At 34.7% G+C, this 21,145-nt stretch overlaps 2 protein-coding genes across 3 annotated transcripts in view; both read right to left on the bottom strand.

Annotated features, from left to right (window-relative positions):
* HCN1 (hyperpolarization activated cyclic nucleotide gated potassium channel 1) overlaps positions 1 to 21,145 on the bottom strand; it is a 452,074-nt gene that overhangs the window by 40,182 nt on the left and 390,747 nt on the right. For both annotated transcript variants that reach the window (XM_053590960.1, XM_053590970.1), the window contains exon 6: positions 8,734 to 8,974. In XM_053590960.1, coding sequence (XP_053446935.1) covers positions 8,734 to 8,974 — 241 coding nt within the window. The remainder of the gene's footprint in view (positions 1 to 8,733; positions 8,975 to 21,145) is intronic.
* Positions 15,803 to 18,200, bottom strand: LOC128585751 (actin-related protein 3-like). Its single transcript, XM_053590986.1, is given in 1 exon segment — positions 15,803 to 18,200. A coding segment is annotated over 1 exon segment (1,257 nt). The 5' UTR covers positions 18,106 to 18,200; the 3' UTR covers positions 15,803 to 16,848.

The following is a 21,145-nucleotide window of genomic DNA, read 5'->3' as shown; positions in this document are numbered from 1 at the left end:
ACGGCAAACAACAGATTGGCAGATGCGTTCGTCCTCTTACAACTAATGAATAGTCACCATGACAGAGATGGCCTGTGGTTTTTGAAACCTGTAGCTCCAAATTTACAAATTCAGATCATCATTATCTGGCCAAATTCACTGGGCATAAAAATCCAAAATATAAACATTACCTGTATAAAGAAGCTGGCAGTGCCCTCAAGGCTAGCCCAATGTTGGACACAATTATGCATCATTTAACAGTGATCATGAGAGATATTTTCCTTTTAACAGACTTGTTTCACATAATCATCTATAAGAAGAGCTTATGGGACATACTTTTTGAAAGAAATGTATTTGAGAAACTGAGTCAAGGGCATACTTTGGTGTGAAAGATAAACGACTGCTAAGAAAAGTGAATGAGTAATGGACATAGTAACAATACTGGAACACACTGTATCAGAAAAGCGGAACATTTTCTTTAAAATCATAAAGTATTGGTTCAAAGATACATTATTTAAAATTTTAATGAGGATGGTTAATGAACTTTTATTTATAAACAATAGGAAGGTCACATAGAACATGTAAACAGATTATATAAGGATGTAACAAATGCCATAGAAATCAAATAGAAGAGCCGTGGAAATCACTGATAAGAACTGGAGGGTTAATGTTTGACATTTACATCCTAGAGGATAATCCTGCTCCTCTCAGGAGGGAGTGGCGTACCTTGGAAAGAACACAGGCTTCACGTTCAGAGTCAAGCTGAGTTTGAAACCTGGCTTGTTCTTCCTTCAAGTACATGGCGTTGGGCAGATTGTTTGACTGCTCTGTGCCTGATTTTCCTCATTTACAAAGGAGGATTATAAGATTAAAAAATTTATTTCAAAAGAGGAGTCAAGAAGGAGTCTGGGAACCCCTTTTGCCACTCCAAGAAGACCTCGTGGCTTGAGTAGCTAAGCTCATGGCTCCTTAAATGCTCTGACCCTCACTGCTGCACCATCTTCCTGACCATGTAGACATCCTCAGGCCCTCTATCCCATCCATTCACCATCACTTTAGATGAGAACACTGGGACCCCTGGGTAATCCCACATGCCTGGATGCAAATCCCTATCTAGCTAACGATATTTCATAATGTAATTTTATATTTCCTAATTTCTTCATTAAATTTTTCTTTCTAAAATATAAGCACCTACTTAAAGATAAGTTCCACAGGTATGAGGGACTAAGTCTGCCTTGCTCACTGATATATCTCCAAGGCCTGGAGTATGCCGAATACACAGCAGACATTTAGGCCAAGTTCATCTCCTCACACTCCCTCTCCTAGACCATTACTTGTAAGCTTTTTGGTGAGAACACTAGAAAAGGTGGTGCATGAGCCACCCTCTCTTTGCACAAAGTAAAAATAAACTCACTGGGGTTAAAAAAATTAAATTGATATAGAAATACATTCTTATATTGTTAGAAATAAATACATTCCTAGAAATAAATCAAGTTAGGCACAGAATGCAACACCCTGAATCGTAATTAGAGCTTAGTGTTCTGTGCAGTGACTACATTTATTAATTCAGGCATTTTAGAAGAAGGGAAAAGACGTTCTTTAGTCAATTCCTGGCTCTTCTGCTTAGCATGAGTATGAACTTGCCATGCTCAACTTTCACAAATGAAATACTAGTATAAACAGAAGTTCTCCTTATTTATATCAAGATTTGTTATTAAATAAAGAAATAAGTATGACTTGTATAACATGTATCAAATGTTAAATAAGTACACATTATTAGATTTTAGCTGCCTTACATGTATTATCTTCTTTGATGTTTAAATAAAAAAAATCAATTGATATGTAAGAGAATAGAAAATCATGCAGACCATTTTTTTTCTGTAAACTTTCAATTGAAATCTGTGCTTCTAGCACCCTTGAGATCTACCAGTGGTTACTTCTCATCACTGATGAGGCAAAATCATGGAACCCAAACAAAATAGTATTTCTTAGTGAAATGAGGTGGGTTGAATAAATAACAACAGCAAAGTAACAGTAGCAGAATATCTATGCTTTTCAAGTTAACGTGGAACACATATCATGATTCAGTGCCATAAAACACAGTTTAGGAAATACAAATGAAATTCTCAGGAATCAAACCAGAAATTGACAATAGAAAAATAGCTATAAAATTTCCAAATATTTAACACACTTCCAATAGCATATAGTTTAAGAAGGAAGCTTCAGAAGATATTCATGAAAACAATTTGAAATGAAAATTAAAATATAGCATACTTGTGGGGGAAACAGAAACAGTGCTTAGAGAGGAAATTAGACTATATAGTATTAAATAAATGTATTAGAAGGAAGAAAGATATACAATCAATAATATAAATTTTCACCTTAGCAAAATAGATAAAGAAGAGAAATATTAACTCCAAAGCCTCAAGAATGATACACATATTAAAAATTATGATGGAAATCAATAGAATTGAAAACAAAAAACAATAGACAAAATAAATGAGACAAAAATCTAGCTCTTTGACAAGATCTTTAAGAATTCTCTAGGAAGACATACAAAGTAAAAGAGAGGGAGGAAATGTGCAAATTATCAACATTAAAAATGAAAGACTGGTCATTACCACTGATCCTGGGGACATTAAAAGAATGATTAAAATGTGCTACAAACAACTCTATACACAGGAATTTTATAATTTAGATGAAATTAAGCAATTCTTGGAAAGTACAAACTAACAAAGTTCACACAATAAGAAATAGATAACCTGAATAATTTCTATCTATAAGTAAATTTGAACCAACCATTTAATGATCTTGCAAAAAAAAAAAAAAAAATCACCCAGCCCCAATGTTTTCAGTAGTGACTTCTACCAGATAGTTAGGGAAGTAATGATACCAATTTTCCATAATTTTTCTCAGAAAATAGAAATACAGGAAGCAATACCTAATTCATTTTATGAGAAAATAATTAACCTAATATAAAAACCAGAAAATGCATTAAAGGAATGAAAATGTACAGAGCAAACTGTCATGAAGATGGCCACAAAAATTGTGACCAAATATCAACAAATAAAGGCTAATAATTTTTACACATTTTAACACATTAAAAATTATTTTAGGCATGCCAGCCTGGTTTAACATTCAAAACCCTAATCAGTATAATCTATCATCATCAGGCTACAGAAAAAAATTAATCACAGAATTGTACAGAAGAAAAAAAATCGACAATATTTCATGATTAAAGAGAAACCCTTAAAGAATAATTTTCTCAGTAGAATTAAGAACATCTAAAGAAACCTTCAATTTGCACCATACTTAATGGTGAAAATGGATCAGCCTGATCCTGATTTGCTGTCTCCCCAAATCAGGATCAGGGCAAAGATATGGCTGTGGTTTGAATATTTGTCCCTTCCAACACTCACGCTGAAATTTAATGCCCAATGTGGCGTATCGAGAGGTGGGACTTTTAGGACATAATTGGAATATCAGGAGCCTCCCCTCATAAATGCATTGATCCATCTGGATTAATGTGTTCTAGCGGGAAGTAACTGGTGATTTTACAGTGGAAGATGAACCTCCATAACTGTAAAAAAATTTTTTTCTTTATAAATTACCAAGTTTTGCGCATTCTGGTGTGAACAACAGAGAATGACCAAGAAGATGGCCCCTCTCACTACTCCGGTTCGCCATAACTCTGGAAGTCCTTGACCATGAGCTAAAACAATTAAAAGGAAATACAATTTAGATTAGAAATGAAGAAATAATATTGTTTCCACATGAGGATGGCAAATTTGTCTATGCAGAAATCCCAAAGAGTCAACTAAAGAATTCCTCTGACTAGTCAGAGAGTACAACAAAGTCACTGCATGAAAGGACACTGGGCATAACGCAATATCCTATCTAACAGCAGTTGGTAATTTGAAATTAAAACATTTAATCATAACACATACTGTATTATTCCAATTAAATGACATCTAGGAAAAGGCAAAACTATTGAGATAGTAAACAGATCAGTGATTTTCCAGGGGTTTGGCAAGAGGGTAGGGTTGAATCACTGATACGCAGGGGATTTTTTTAGAGTAGTGAAACTCCCTTGCATGATTTCATAACATACATAAAATTCTGTAGACCTTCATAGCACAAAGAATAAACTTTACGGTATGCAAATTAAAATGATAGGCGGGCAGAAGATCTCAGGATGGAAGGCAGAATGAGACATAAAATAGGAATGTATTACAACGTTAGGAAACAATTTCACTGAAAGGGCAGAGGAAATGATTGTCGTTTGTCAGACTCATGACAAAAGTAACTATATGGCCAGGCATGGTGGCTCATGCTGTAATCCTAGTACTCCAGGAGGTAGAGGAGGAGGATTGCCTGAACTCAGGAATTAGAGACCAGCCTGAGCAAGAGCAAGACCCCATCTCTACTAAAAATAGAAAAATAACCAGGCATGGTGGCCCATGGCTGTACTCCCAACTATTCAGAAGGCAGAGGCAAGAGGATCGCTTGAGCCCAGGAGTTTGAGGTTGCTGTGAGCTATGATGACCCCATTGCACTCTACCCAGGGTGAAAGAGCAAGTTGTCTCCAAAAAGAAAAAAAAAAAGAAAGAAAGAAAGAATGAAAAAAGGTAACTAGTTGTACATAAGACTTTTACTATACTTAATAACATTTTTTTCCCATACATGTAAAGTATTAGATAACTATTTGGAAAAAATTACATATATGAACCAGAATTGAATAATGAAGTAAATGAATGGTAGATGTGGGAAGCACGTATTTTACTGTTGAATGAGGAATGAATAATAAGCAGGGTGAGGTGGTTGGAATATTCCATATGGTGGTGGATTTGATCCGGAAACATAAATATAAATTTATATTTAGTTTAATATAGGTACAGATGGTTTCACATAGAAATATTAATATACAAAGGTTGCCAAAAATGTTTTAAAGAGAAACTTTAAACTTTAGGTTTCAGCCAGGTAATTAAGGTTCACCTAAACAGGGATAAGAAGTATTGGTAGACTATCTTCTTGATATGACGTGAGGAGATTGGCACGTTCCATTTGTAGTCTTCCTCCCCCAAACACTTTACTCTCAGTGTAATCATGAAAAAACTATCAAATTCCAGTTGAAACACTCTGTAAGATATCTTACCAGTGCTCCTGAAAGCTGTCAAATTCATCAAAAAGTAGGAAACTGTAACTACCAAAAGCAGCCTAAGAAGATACTACTACTAAATGTAATGTGGTATCATAATGGGATTCTGAGCAAAACAGGGCATTGGGTAAACACTGGGACTATCTCAGTAAAATATGCATGTTACTAAGTACTTATTATAATATCTCAAGATTGGTTCATTACATTTGGTATATAGACCATAGCAGTACATATGGGAATTTTCTGTGTGATCTTATCAATAGTTGAATAAATATAAAACTGCTCTAAACTAAAAAGAAAATAAAATTTGAAAAATAAAAAGGGAACTATGTATTTAGATCAGTATCTCTATATCTATCTATCTAATTCGAAAATTATTTGGAATAATCTGGAGATTTTTTCCAACATCCTCATGTTTAGATTCCAACTCCACTCAATTACATTAAAAAGTATAGGGTACAATTTTGTCCCCAGATATCAGTCTTTCTTTACAGCTTCCAGGAGATTGTAATGTGTACCTGATATTATGAACATCTGAGTTAGATGAATTAAATGATTACTTATAAAGAATTCAAAAACCTGAGTTTTATTAATCATAGGATGAAGGAAATCAGATATAAGTGGCTTTATTTGTGAAGCCTATTGAATCTTCAAATAACAGTAGATATTATCTTTTTTTATTATTTATTACTCTTTCAAAAGTTGAGCAAAACGTGATATCCAAAATCATCTAGGGCAGTGGTTCTCAACCTTCCTAATGCTGCGATCCTTTAATACAGTTCCTCACGTTGTGGTGACCCTCAATCATAAAATAATTTTCATTGCTACTTCATAACTGTAATTTTGCTACTTTTATGAATTGTAATGTAAATATCTGAGAAGCAGGATGTATTTTCCTTGTTACAAAAAGGTTGCCACAGGTTGAGAACCACTCATCTAGGGGGATCACAAAAATAACCCAAATAACAACAAAATTAAAGACCACCATTACTTACACACAGAGATGCTACACTGGGCTAAGAAAAAGTCATGAAAAAATAGTTTTTATCCCTGAAATTACATTATTGTTTAACATAAAGACTTTTACTGATGTGACTGAGTTTACCAATAATTTAACGCACACAAATACAGGGTCCACATAGTCCATGTTACCAAGTCCAATCATAAGGTTAATAAAAGGCTTCTGAATTCACAAAACACATGTCAGCTTCACAAATCCATTCTTAGGGCATGAGACTTCAAAAAGCTCCCTTTTAGACTTTTCTTCTACTTATTTGTCACATTCTCAGAAACTTCTTTATAGAATCTTCCCCCCAATCTACTTATGCCCAAGCCCAGTCTGTTCATGTACAGTTGACCCTTGAAAAACACAAATTTGAACTGTGCAGGTCTACTTATACATGGAATTTCTTCCATCTCTGTCACCCTTGGAACAGCTAGACCAGCTCCTCCTCTTCCTCCTTGGCCTACTCAACATGAGGGCAAGAAGGATAAGGATCTCTACCATAATCCAGTGCACTTAATGAACAGGAAATATATTTTCTCTTCCTTATTATTTTCTTAATAACGTTTTATTTTCTCTAGTTCATATTATTGTTAAAAAAATAGTACAAACACACATGACTTACACAATTGTTAATTGATCATTTATATTATCAGTAAGGTTTTCAGCCCACAGAAGGCTACCAGTTAAGTTGGGGGGAATAAAAAGGTCATAGGCAGATTTGTGACTAAGAAGGGAGTTGGCAGCCCAGGGGTTAACTGTATATTTTTATTTCTTACCCCAGCAGATTTAAATTACTCTCTTTCTCCCTTTACTTTATTCAAACATTATTTCTCTGCACTTTATAAAGTAGACCCTGTTAGTTCTTAGCTTTTCTTGATCTTCTTGTTCTTTAGAATAACCTGCACAAAAGGCTGAGGGGCTGGTGAGACAACACAGAGTAATTCTGACAAGGAAGAAGAGTGGAAAGAAATAAAAAGCTAGAAACTTCAAAACTGTTCATAATGGTGGAGCATAAAGCCAAAGAAGTTAATCATTTTGAGTTAGGTTGTTTTACTCGGCTATAGCAGATCAATAGATAATAATCTTACAGTTATGTTGATAAATTTCAAAAATGGCACTTAACGAATTTCAAGACCTTTCCTAATAAATGTATCTTAGCTGCAACTGAAGACAACTTATTAAACTCAACATTTTACCAAAGAAATATATCAAGGTTTGAAAGATTTCAAAGAAAGAAAATTTCAATTAATGATTGTGGAAAAATTATCTCTTTGGGGAAAAACACAGACTCTAATTTCACACTATACTCACAAATATACTTCTGATGGATTAATACTAAAACAAAAATATAATAAAATATTTATAATAATAAAATATTGTAAATTATTATGAAAAATAGTAAAGATAGGATGTAGTAAGACTAAACAAAATAGAGGAAGTAAACAAAACAGTTTGTAATTTTGCAGCATGCAAACCCACTTATGAAACATAAAATCTTTAATGCTTTAAAGAAAGAATAGACATATGCAAAATGATAATGAGGGTCAAAATGATAAAAGATAATAGTAATCTTGGAGAAAATAGTGATCGCATATGAAATTAGGGTTAAAAAGATAACAATAAAAAGTGTCTGAAGAATAGGGACAGAAAAATAAATGTAAGTGATTAATCAATCTATGAAGAGATGTCCAACCTTACTAGTAATAACAGAAATGCAAACTAAACAAAAAAAGGAATGCCATTTTTGCTTACTCTGAGGACAAAAGTAAAATCCAATTTGCAAAACCAATAGTCTGATCGAACAAACAATTTAGTGTTAAGTCTAAAAATATGCATAGACTTTGATCCAATAATTCAATTCCTAAGCAATTTTGGTACATGGGAACAAATATAAATATATGTCTTATTTTATAAAAAAGTTGGAGGCAATACAATTTTTTCAGAATTTTTAGCAATCTAAATTGTTAGCTAACTAGAAGCTACATGTTTTAGCTTTCCTTAGAGCTGGATGCGATCCACTACACAAATGATGGACCATCATGTGTGAATAGCAGGGATTTGGGCAATTTGGGGCACTTATCTAAAGAGAAGCTATTAGCTTTCCATTTCTTTCTTTTCTCTGCCTCATCCTGTATGCCACATCAAAATATAATGGAGAGGAATCCATTCCCCTCATATAGACAGAAAAAAAAATATAACTAAACCAATCCAGTTGACACCAAACCAAGGAAGCAAAACACTCTAGTGAGTGGATGAAATCTGTGAAATCTGCTATAGAGAGAGTCCACTCAGCTCTTGGAGATGTTTGAGTGGGAAAAACACACTCTCCACTATTTCAAGCCACTATTATTTGCTCCAGTTAAAGAGGCTGCAACAATACCCCAACCGATATAGAAGGAAAGGCATATGTATTGAACCTGTGACCCTGATATGTGAAGACATGCTGTTATAGACACTTTTATCAGAATTCAAATACAAGCTCACATTCGAAGTCAACAAACCAATATTCTGACATCTCAAAAACTCTAATAAAGAACCTATCTCAGGGAACTTAGATTTTATTTTAGTTGCATTTTTCTTCTTTACTAACCTCCAAAGTAGGAGCCATCTGTCAGCTTCATTTCCTTACTGGATTTCGTAATGACACCAGCAACACCATGTTGAATAAAATACATTTTTTTACCCACAGCTCCTTCTCGTATGATATAATCTCCAGGTTGAAACACCTCAAATCTCAACTTGCTCAGCATGGCAGTCACAAAATTGGGATCCGCGTTAGCAAAAAGAGGCATTGTAGCCACCAGTTTCCGGCAGTTGAAATTGACTATCTCCTAAACAAGAGTAAAAAAATATTAAGAGAGAAGTAAATCACATCTAGAAGAACATGTATTGAAATTTAAAATATACTATAAAGTAATATTTTTAAATTTAGATACAAAACTACACAGATTATGTTTTATTTTTTTGTGTTAAAATTTTGTATTTCCTACATCTAGTATAATATAAGAATATATGGTATTCATATCTAAGGTAGGCAAATTCTAAACTAGAAGATGTGTATGTTTGATTTTATTCTGTAGATTCTAGTCCAAATTAGACATATTGTTATTTTTCTGCACCAAAACTGGAATGTGGGACCAAATACTTCTTTCTAATCATGTAGGTTAGTTACGCAGCACAGAATGGGCAGTGGACATTTTATCATAAAGCTATTTCTCAGAAATTCCTTTACTAATGTGCTCCTACCACCCTCCCCCAAATAAAAAGGGTTGAAATGCATTTATGATCATATTTAGGAGACATAGAGATGGATCACCTCTGCTAAAAGGTAGGAAGAATGCAAAAGAAAATGGAGGGATCCACCAAGCCGGAGAACTGAATCCTCTGCATTGGGGAAACTTGTTGTACAAATGCCTCGATTTCAAAACCAACAAAGAAATTTCCCATGATCTTACTTCATAAAATGACTTGATATCAGTCCAGGATAGTAAAACATTACAGCTAAGATGGAGGACACAATATTTTCAATCTATCTTGGAAAAGAAGGTGTTTTATCTTCAGCAATTATCTTTTGAGTTCCACAAAGCAGAAAAATGTCTCTTATAGTGGAGCTTCATAGAAAATGATAAAATGACCTACAATAATCAGAGAGTGAACGCAGCAGCAAAGACAAGAGAAAGGTTTTACATGTGGTATGATGGTGCTGCGTTATCCAAGCCCAAATAAGACACTAGGGCAGTGTGTGATCAATTTTAGCGAATGCATAAGTGTAGCATGATAATGATGTTCAACAACTACTAAGGGCTCAATATATATGCATGCATATCAATTAATAAAGGAAGGAAGGAAGGGAAGGAGGAAGGAAAGGTGGAAGGAAGGAAGGAAAGAAATGGGGGAGGGAATACAGTTGTAAAATCGTGCTCACAAAGACTAATTTTATTTTTGTTAGAAGTTAGTTGCTTTAACTCTTAGAATTCGTTCTCAAGAATGGCTCGAGAAACAAGATTCATGTACATAAAAGATGTGTTCTTTGCTATTTAAAAGACTTCTATGCAAAAACCGTAAGATAAAATTGAGGTAGAGTTACAGGACAGAAATATCTCATTAAAATGGCAGGATTGGTTGCTTAAGAGTCAATGATTTCACATATAAAATTACACAGAAAATACTGTGTAGGAAATTGAAAGTAAGTCAGACTGAAGACAACATAAGAGTTTTCAAACAAAAATAATAAAATAAGAAAAATCCATTTGTCTATGTTCCTTATTTTGAACTATGAAAAATTTCACTTCGCTATTCTTGTACCTTTTATTTTAGATAATAATTGAAAGTATATTTTGTAAACAATTAACCTGGTCTTTATTTATATAAATAACTTTTTATGATGCACTGAATATTTAGGTAGATCTGTGCTTATTATAACACTGCTAGGATAATTTAATATTATTGTTATTATTTGAAGGAATCCATTAATTTTACCTCTCTTTATGGAACTTTTATTTCCACATGAATACTATCTGATTGAAACTGTAAATTCTAACAAATATATGATAGGGAAAGATGTAATGAGATAGAACCTTCTTGGCCTCTAAAAGCCTTTCATCCTCTTATAAAATGTACTTGTTTTGAGAATGTGTGTTTAGTAAGACAATCATGAGAGTCTGGAGTGAAGCAAAACTTTAGTCCTCTTCATCAATCACATTTCCTTATAGTACATTGTCTCACAGAAACATACTCAATGAAGTTATTCATCTATCTCTATAAGTAAAACAAGACTTGTAGAGATTGAGAGATCCTCTTCCATAAATCAGAATACAGCACATTGACAAATAAAACACACAGTTATTAATATCTCTAATTTCCTTCCAGATTCTTTATAGGAATTTCTATAATTACCTCTTTTATTAAAATATCTAACCTGAGTTAGGAGTGTTGTCTACATGAATTAAAGTGAGGAAGGCTTACTTGCTAAGGGATGCAACACATGGTCCTGATCTTAATGATACAGTACTCCAAATTACTAAGCTTACTATTGGTAACTTTTAAAAAAGTGTAATTCCTTCTTTCCTGGAGCATTTTATACTACCAGAAAGTATGGAAGTGCTAAAAACAAACAATCAAGCAAAAAAAAAAAAATACCAACTGCAACACAAACCCCCAAAATATAACTCAATTGATGAGAGAATTTCAAAGGAATTTAGGGACCAGTCTAAAGAGCTACCAATGATCAAACAAAGCTGGAAAAATTTGAGCAGGTAAATAAATATTTAATTGGATTAAACTCTAAATAGGAAATAAAAAACCTAGAGCCCACACAGATATAAATGAATGAAAGCACAAATTAAGAAGTGGAGAATAGATAAATCTCCTTTTCAAATTCGAAATATTTGATTTTTATACTCCTCCCTCAAGAAGATGAAAGACCATTCTCTACCTTTCAAGAGTGTGCAGAGCATAGTGACTTTCTTCAAAGGGTATAATAAGGAAAGAGGGGGAAAGAGTAACTTTCAGTGGAGAGAAATGACAAACACCCCCTCAAGGCAGGTGTTTGTTAACATCAACAGAGATAAATCATGTGGATAGCATGTACCCTGGATATGATGTGATGGGAGTGTATTTTAGTTCTATGTTGTTCATCCAAATCCACAATCTCAGTTTCATCAGGAAAAAAATATCAGCAAAGCCAAATTGAGAGATGTTGTACACAATACTTGACCAATGTGCCTCAAACCACCACATTTCTTTCAAAAACAAAGAAATTACAAGGAAATCGTGATAGCTGAGGAGAAGACTAAGAAAGACTTGTTACATACATAAACTTAATGTGGGATTCTCTATGGGATCTGGGGACAGGAAAAAGGATTTTAATTAAAACTAAGAAAATACGAATAATCTCTAGACTTAAGATTGGTCACAATGATAGTTGTTACAAGTGTACCATGTCAGACATTAAAAATAAAAGAAATTGGGTGTGAGGTCGTTTCCAACTCTCCCTACTATCTTTGTCTCTTTTCCTAAAACCTAAAACTATTCTAAAATTGAAAGCTTAATAAGGATGTAATTATTACTCTTTATAGTTATGAAAAGGAATGTCACGTTTTGTCATAGTATTAAAAGTACTTTTTTTTTCAAGTTGACTTATTTAAAAGCAAGGCAAGAACAGATCATCTAGTAAATATTTACACCATAGTGCAATCTGATGATAAAAATCAGGCCTCAACTGTGGCTGTTTCTATTGCTCTGGTGTTCATAACCATAATCTGTCAAAAAGAACGTAAAATTGTGCATATATTTTTCAATCTCAGGTTTATATTTATGAATACAAAAATCTATAATTAATTTAAAGTGTGAAATATATTTTACTCCATTATGGTCACCAAAATGAGGCAGAAACAAAATGTTGCAAAGAATTTATCTCTCAGAGGAATATTATTGCATAACTTACATAGAATAAATATCCTGTTTATTTTCTTACATCTTAATTTGCCAACTAGCCAAAAAATGAATTTTAAATGTTACTGTTTAAAATACACTTATCTAATTTCTTCTTAGATTTGAAAATGAACTTGTTAAGAAAATTAATTTAAACATCTGAGAAGGGGGTTGATATTTTTTGTTAATATTTTATTTTGTTAGACTAAGAGAATAAATACTTAATAAACATGCAAAATAATTTTGAAGTTATACAATATTAAATTGCCAAGAGTAGACTTGTTGCTTTATTGTTGATAATTATTACATAAGTGTCAGGATCCAAAGAGGATTATGTGACACCTAAAGGGAACAGTTCGATATAAAAGTGTGGGCTGAATAAATGCCAAGAATGTAATTTATTAATTTGTATTAATTTCTATTAATAATTTATTTGTATTAATTAATCAATTAATTTGTATTAATTTCTATAATATTCTTTGCATAAAATGCCCCATAGGAAAATGTGTGGTGCCTGCAGCACCATTTATTCCTTTGAGGAAAAACTCAGAGCAGTAATTGCAGAGGAAAGGCAGAATGGTCACCTTGGCACCTGGACGGCATTTTCTCTCTCCGTGTTCATCCACAGCTTTCTCACATTCCTCACTGGGAGCTAAATACTGAGAAACCAAGTAATAAGCTCAGATGCTTGGGAAATACTGCAAATGATTCCCTCTAGTATTTCAAGTTAGAAACTTTGTTTTGAAGAAGATTCTAAGTTGGAACCTAATATGTGAACACATTTATATCAGTTGAGAAGATTGTATGACACAGGAATGCCAGTGTCAGATAATTCTGGGATTTGCCATTGAACCAAACTTGAAAGGTTGTTTAAAGTCGACTAAAACATTCATACACACACATACATGCTCACTCTCTTGTAAAGCCTTTTCTTATGCAATTTCCTCTCTAGGATGCTTTCATTTGAAGAACAGTAATCCTGCTACTGGTTAATGCTAAGACTTTAAGTCAACTTTTATACATTAAAAAACAACCAGTATAATACAATTATCAAGCAATGAAAAATGCTGTATTTGATGCTACTTTGACACCATGCCAGTTTATTTTAGGTATGAATGTTTGCTTTCTGCATTTTTCCCCATTATTTTGCTCACGTGTGACAGGAATATTCATGTCCTTGTTTGGTGACAGTGTAAGCTGCAGCACAAAGTGCATACATCTTAAGTGTAGACAGGTAATAATTGATTATTTTACAAACATATGCACCTGTGTAACAACCCCAATCCCAACATAGAACATTTCCCAAAAGGTTTCTCATGCCCCTTCCCTGTTAACCCGGATCTAGCTATTCTGGGACTTCTAATACTATCCGTCGGTTTTGCTTGTTTTTGAAATTCATATAATGAAATCACATCCCCTGCTGTCTTTGGCAACTTGTTTGTCTTGCTCATTGCATGTCAATATGATTCAGAACATGCTGTAGGGCAGATCATCCTTGTGTTAAAATTTTATTGAAATGAAATGTAGTCCATATTTTATTGAAATATACCACAATTTATTAACCTATTCCACTTTTCATGACATTTGGGTTGTTTCCAGCTTTAGGCTAATAAAATAGAAGTGTTATGAATATTCTTTTCTTTATCATATTCACCATTTTACAAACGGGGATGCTATGACATTCTTGAAGCGACTTACACACCGATTCTCTTGAGTGGATCTCTCCACCTTACATCAGAAATTCTGAGTAATCTGAACTTTTACTCATTTGAGACTGAAATATCTATTGCTTTTCTGGCTTTTTTTGGCTTGAGTGTATTCTTTTTTTTTTCTTTTTTTTTTATTATTAAATCATAGCTGTGTACATTGATACATTCATGGGGCATCATTCACTAGCTTCACAGACAGTTTACCAAATTCACATATACCCTTGTAAGATGCACCGCTGGTGTAATCCCACCAATCCCCTTCCCTCTACCCACCTCCTCCCTCCCTCCCCTCCCTTTCCCCCTTCCCCCTATTCTTAGGTTGTAACTGGGTTATAGCTTTCATGTGAAAATCCTAAATTAGTTTCATAGTAGGGCTGAGTACATTGGGTACTTTTTCTTCCATTCTTGAGATACTTTACTAAGAAGAATATGTTCTAGCTCCATCCATGTAAACATGAAAGAGGTAAAGTCTCCATCTTTCTTTAAGGCTGCATAATATTCCATGGTGTACATATACCACAATTTATTAATCCATTCATGGATCGATAGGCACTTGGGCTTCTTCCATGACTTAGCAATTATGAATTGGGCTGCAATAAACATTCTGGTACAAATATCTTTGTTATGATGTGATTTTTGGTCTTCTGGGTATATGCCCACTAGAGGGATTATAGGATTGAATGGCAGATCTATTTTTAGATCTCTAAGTGTTCTCCCTATCTCTTTCCAAAAGGAATGTATTAATTCGCATTCCCACCAGCAGTGCAAAAGTGTTCCCTTTTCTCCACATCCACGCCAACATCTCTGGTCTTGGGATTTTGTGATATAGGCTAGTCTCACTGGAGTTAGATGGTATCTCAAAGTAGTTTTGATTTGCATTTCTCTGATGATTTAAGATGATGAGCATTTTTTCAGATGTCTGAAGGCCGCGTGCCTGTCTTCTTCAGAGAAGTTTCTCTTCAAATCCTTTGTCCAGCCTGTGATGGGATTCCTTGTTCTTTTCTTGCTAATGCGTTTGAGTTCTCTGTGGATTCTGGTTATTAAACCTTTGTCGGAGACATAACCTGCAAATATCTTCTCCCATTCTGAGGGCTGTTTGCTTGCTTTACTTACTGTGTTCTTGGCTGTGCAGAAGATTTTTAGTTTTATCAAGTCCCAAGTAGTGTATTTTTGAAGCTGCTTCAATTGCCCTGGGGGTCCTCCTCATAAAATACTCGCCCAGACCGATTTCTTCAAGGGTTTTCTCTGCACTCTCCTCTAGTATCTTTATAGTTTCATGTCTTAAGTTTAAATCTTTGATCCAGTGAGAGTCTATCTTAGTTAATGGTGAAAGGTGTGGATCCAGTTTTAGTCTTCTACAGGTTGCCAGCCAGTTCACCCAGCACCATTTGTTAAATAGGGAATCTTTTTCCCACTGAATGTTTTTTTTTTTTCAGTTTTATTTTATTTTCATCTTTTTCTTCATGATCCATGATATATTTCAAAATGCAAAGAAAATTACTTTCAACGATATGTCAGGGACTGGCACTAAAAAAACTTTTCAGACTGCAAATGAGTTATACAAATGAAAATATCAAACGGAGATCCAGTTATCAAAATGAAAGCACTCAACATATTAAAAGTTCACAAGTATTTGTATAGAGCACATAAAAAAGTTAGCTTGCTAACCAACTCTTGTGATTTTAAAGTATTGCAGAGGTTTGAAGAAAATAGATTAGTTAACTTATAAAGAGATTAAAGAGCTTGAAACAAGTATTAAAAAGAAATCGGTGCCTTTATTAGAATGTCATTAGGCTTTAAATATGCCAATTTTGGTAATCAAATTATTGTGTTGTTTTTTTTTTTTTTTTTTTTAAATAAGAAATGACACTACAGAATTGCAATACTGGTCCAACAGTGTTTACTTTTCTTTTAAAGCCAGAAACAGAATGTGAGTAATCAGAAAGCACTAGCAGGCATCATTTAATCCAAGATACTAGCTCTTAGTTCCAAAAGCACTTGCAAAAGAAAACCTTTGGGGGGAAAGGGCAGCCAGGGATGGAAGCACTTCATAGTAACTGGAATCCCATGAGTATGCCAAGTCTCATGAGGCCATTTTTTTAATTTATACTTTGCTTAGTCACTTTTTTCTCCCTCAAATACTAAGTTTTTCTTTGACTTTTTTTCCTCAAAGTATAAAAAGTATGAAATATAAACAAGCTCTTGCATTGCACACTTAGAAGTATACAATTCAAGCATTATAGAGCTATCTACACACTGATAAATCCCATCAAATCTTGGATAATTCATTAATATACAAAATATCAGGGCACAGAAAGAACTAAAACCCACTTCTTTTTGTTACACATAAGATTCAAATATTCAATCTAAAGAAAAACAATCATTTTTGCTCTCTTCTACATCTCATGTTGATACGCTTATTAAAATATTCCTGTATAATAATGTTTGGTCTTACTATTTCAAGTAAGGTTTAAAACCTCAAAACCAGCCATCCAGACAAAACAGGTAATCAGAAAGATTATCTCTTCCCCTCCTCCCTAACCCCAATAACTATGAAGTCAATTTTACCACATGACTCCAAACACTGGATTGTGACAACAAATGCTAGGTCCAATTTCTTCATAATCCTTTTTGGTGTGGCATACTTGGTAGAACTCAGGCGTGGAAGCCAGCATTGATCCTCCAAACCAAACCGTGTATCGCTGCATGTGATGTGTAATGACTTGTACATCAATAGGTTTTGGCTTCAATCTACCACCACTCAATTTTTCACTTAATTTCAGCCTGGCATCGACAGTTCTTTTCAAATCTCTTTGCAAGCAACGTCCAAAGTCCCTGAACATGGTTGAACCTCCAGAGAGGACGATATTCTTGTAAAGAGGACGCCTGACATCAATAGGACAATTTTGAATTACTTCGTCTACAACTTCTGAGATAGGCTGCGTTAAGTCTGGATTGGCAAACTCTGGATGAAAAAAGATTTCAGGTCCCAAAAATCTCTCATAACCAACATCAATGGAAAATTCTTTCTTTGAGATAGCATTGATTCCAGTATACTGTTTAATCCATTTAGACCCATCTGTGTCATACTTGTTAAATTCTTTTACTAAATCTGGGCAGACATAACTATAGCGTTCCTTTACTACCTTAGCAGTTTCCAGGGATTGTTCTGGAGGGATTCCTACTTCTCGATCTCTCAGCAGTTGCTGAATAAAATATGTTATATCTCGTCCTGCATTTGGAATGTGTTTAATACAGCTGCCAATCACATACCCTTCAGCCACAGGAATGACGTGAGTGACACCATCTCCACTGTCTATTACCGTACCAGTCAACGTCCGTTCTCCTACTTGTCTTGAGGTCCAGGATGCAGCTAAGGCAAGGACAGCCTATACAGCAATGTACAAGCCTGGAACATTGAAGGACTCAAACATTATTTCAGCAGTATATTCCCTGTTTTCTGGAGTATTCAGTGGAGGTTCAGTCAAGAGAAAATAATGATCTTCTGGTTCAGCCCTTAAATATTTAAAAATCACTTGCTCCATAAACCTTTCCATCAAGTCCCAATCTTCAACTATACCATGGCGGACTGGCCACTTTGTTGCGTATGTAGGTTTTTCTATTACTTCATCACGAATGAAGAAGTCTAGGTCATCAACACCTTTCATCACCCTCCACTGCTCTTGATCACCTACTTTTGCTGACTCCTTTATAGCAATACAGGAAGGGATAATAAACTGTGGTTCTGTATTTCCAGCATATACCAGTTTTGTATACCCCGTGCCACAGACCACCACACAGGCCGGCAGCCGTCCCGCCATCTTCCTCCTCTCCTGCTGCTGCTGCTACCACTGTCTGCTCTGTGCTGGTAGGGGTGAGAGGTTAGCGGCAGGAGATAGGGGCTATCTGACCATCCACTGCCCGGCCGCCCTCACCGTCGGGGGGTTGGGGGGGAGAGCCGGGAAGCCCAGCAGTAGCAAGAAAGCAGCAGGCTGGGTCAGCTGCTAGTACTTCTGCAACCCAGGCAGGCAGGCAATCCCCTCCCTGCCCCGCCCGGCCTCCTCCCCCTCTCACTTCCCTCCTCCTCACTCCTGCCCCCACCCTACAACTTCTTCCCCTCCCGCTGCCTTTCCCCCCCAACTGAATGTTTTTAATTGGCTTGTCAAAGATTAAATAATGGTAAGTAGCTTGGTTCATCTCTTGGTTCTCTATTCTGTTCCAGACATCTACTTCTCTGTTTTTGTGCCAATACCATGCTGTTTTGATCACTATCGATTTGTAGTATAGTCTGAGGTCTGGTAGAGTGATTCCTCCTGCTTTGTTTTTATTTCTGAGTAATGTCTTGGCTATTCAAGGTTTTTTCTGATTCCATATAAAACGAAGTATTGTTTTTTTCAAGATCTTTAAAGTATGACAGTGGAGCTTTAATAGGGATTGCACTGAAATTATATATTGCTTTGGGTAGTATGGACATTTTAACAATGTTGATTCTTCCCAGCCTTGAGCATGGTATGTTTTTCCATTTGTTAATATTTTCAGCTATTTCTTTTCTTAGAGTTTCATAGTTCTCTTTATAGAGATCTTTCACATCCTTTGTTAGATAAATTCTCAAATATTTCATCTTCTTTGGCACTACTGTGAATGGGATAGAGTCCTTAACTGTTTTTTCAACTTGACCATTGTTGGTATATATAAAGGCTACCGATTTATGAATGTTGATTTTGTAACCTGAGATGCTGCTGTATTCCTTGATCACTTCTAAGAGTTTTGTAGTAGAGTCCCTAGTGTTTTCCAGATATACAATCATATCATATGTATATTTTTGATCAATTTGAATGCCACGTTTCATACAGTATACATATTTTCATGGAGATTATTTAATGGCAATATATTTGCTTTTGTGGGATTCATTAAAAATCGTGGTTCTAGTTTAAAAATTTACACAAAAAAACCTTTCTTTGGTCCTATTATATGTAATTCAAGATTTTCTGTGCAAAGATAGCTGCTTTAACAATAGTAACACATTTTTGAAAAGAAAAATAATGTTTATTTTATATACCAACTTAACTTTATCTTCAATTATCAACATTCATTCACATGACAGGCAAATAAGAAACATTTCCACTGTGCCTCACCAAACAATTATGTAAAAGGTAAATATGGAGGAAAAAGACGAGATCTTGAAGCATGACTAAAGGGTTCAGCATGGTATTGGTAAGCAAGTTTCCTGGTCAACATGAGCCCGTTTCCTCTAAAAACTCCATGAAACATTCACAAATGATGTAAGGGGAATGATGGCGACTTGGTAGGTGAATTTATACAACAAATTTTAAAATGCAAGAATTGTAAACATGAGCCCTAATGACTCTCAACAAGAGTGTTACTGGGCTTCTGCTGGCTGCCCCCAACCTGCTAAAATTATATGCAAATAGGTATACACTGCGAATGTGTTTTATATTATACAGATGGCAGCTTTCAATAAATTTTCAAAGGGGCTATTATTAGAAAGAGGGTAAGTACTACTGGTCCAAATATAGTATAATGACCAAATGCTTTGTGTTTTCTATTTAACTACAATGACAATCCAATGAAATTCAGATTGAGTATCCCTTATCCAAAATCCTTGGGAAAGAATGTTTTATATTTCAGATGTTTTTAGATTTTGAAATATTTGTATTATATAATAATATATTTTGGGGATTGTACTTAAGTCTATGAAATTCATTTACATTTTATTTACACATAGCCTGAAAGTAATTTTACATAATATTTTTTAATAGTTTTGTATATGAAACAAAGTATTGACTGTAACTGGTCACATGAGGCCCGGTGTGTAATTTTTCCACTTGTAGGATCATGGAAGTTCTCAACAAGTTTCAGATTTGGAGAATTTTTAATTTGGGGGTTTAATATTAGGGATGCTTAACCTATTTACCCAATCTTAAAAATGAGCCTAATACATCTCAAAGTGATTGTTATTTGACAAATCACAGCATGTAGAAAGTCATATATGAAACAAAGTATTGACTTTAACTGGTCACATGAGGCCCGGTGTGTAATTTTTCCACTTGCAGGATCATGGAAGTTCTCAACAAGTTTCAGATTTGGAGAATTTTTTAATTTGGGGGTTTCATATTAGGGATGCTTAACCTATTTACCCAATCTTAAAAATGAGCCTAATACATCTCAAAGTGATTGTTATTTGACAAATCACAGCATGTAGAAAGTCAAACCTACTAATATTTAAAGTTCTGCTGTGTGTTCCTGGAACCATGTTGTCAAAAATGGTAGTCACTGGGGTGGCGCCTGTGGCTCAAGGAGTAGGGCGCCTGTCCCATATGCCAGAGGTGGTGGGTTCAAACCCAGCCCCGGCCAAAAACCACAAAAAAAAAAAAAAAAAAATGGTAGTCACTACATAGATGGAATTATTATTCACTTGAAATGTGGCCAGTGTGAGTGAGAAATGGATTTTTAATTCATTTAATTTTAACCCATTTAAGTTTAAAGTTAAAAACTAACAGTTCAGATTTTAGAAAACTTTGAATTATGCCTGGAAAATCCTGGATAGGTTGAAGGTACTTTTTCAACTGTAAATTTTAAATCTACATGGAGAGTAAGCATTTCTGAGAAAAAGTTAGCATCCAAAGCAAGATGTGCTGTAAATACAAAAATACACACCAGACTGTGAAGACTTCCTGAAAAAGGAATGTAAACCCTCTCATTGGGCGGCGCCTGTGGCTCAAGGAGTAGGGCGCTGGTCCCATATGCCAGAGGTGGCGGGTTCAAACCCAGCCCCGGCCAAAAACCAAAAAAAAAAAAAAAAAAACCCTCTCATTAATGATGTTTTTATATTGATTGAAG

Source organism: Nycticebus coucang, chromosome 1, assembly GCF_027406575.1.
Source record: "Nycticebus coucang isolate mNycCou1 chromosome 1, mNycCou1.pri, whole genome shotgun sequence".
Lineage (NCBI taxonomy): Eukaryota > Metazoa > Chordata > Mammalia > Primates > Lorisidae > Nycticebus > Nycticebus coucang.
Note: the sequence above shows the minus strand (reverse complement) of the source record. Positions and strands in the feature narration are given on the sequence as shown.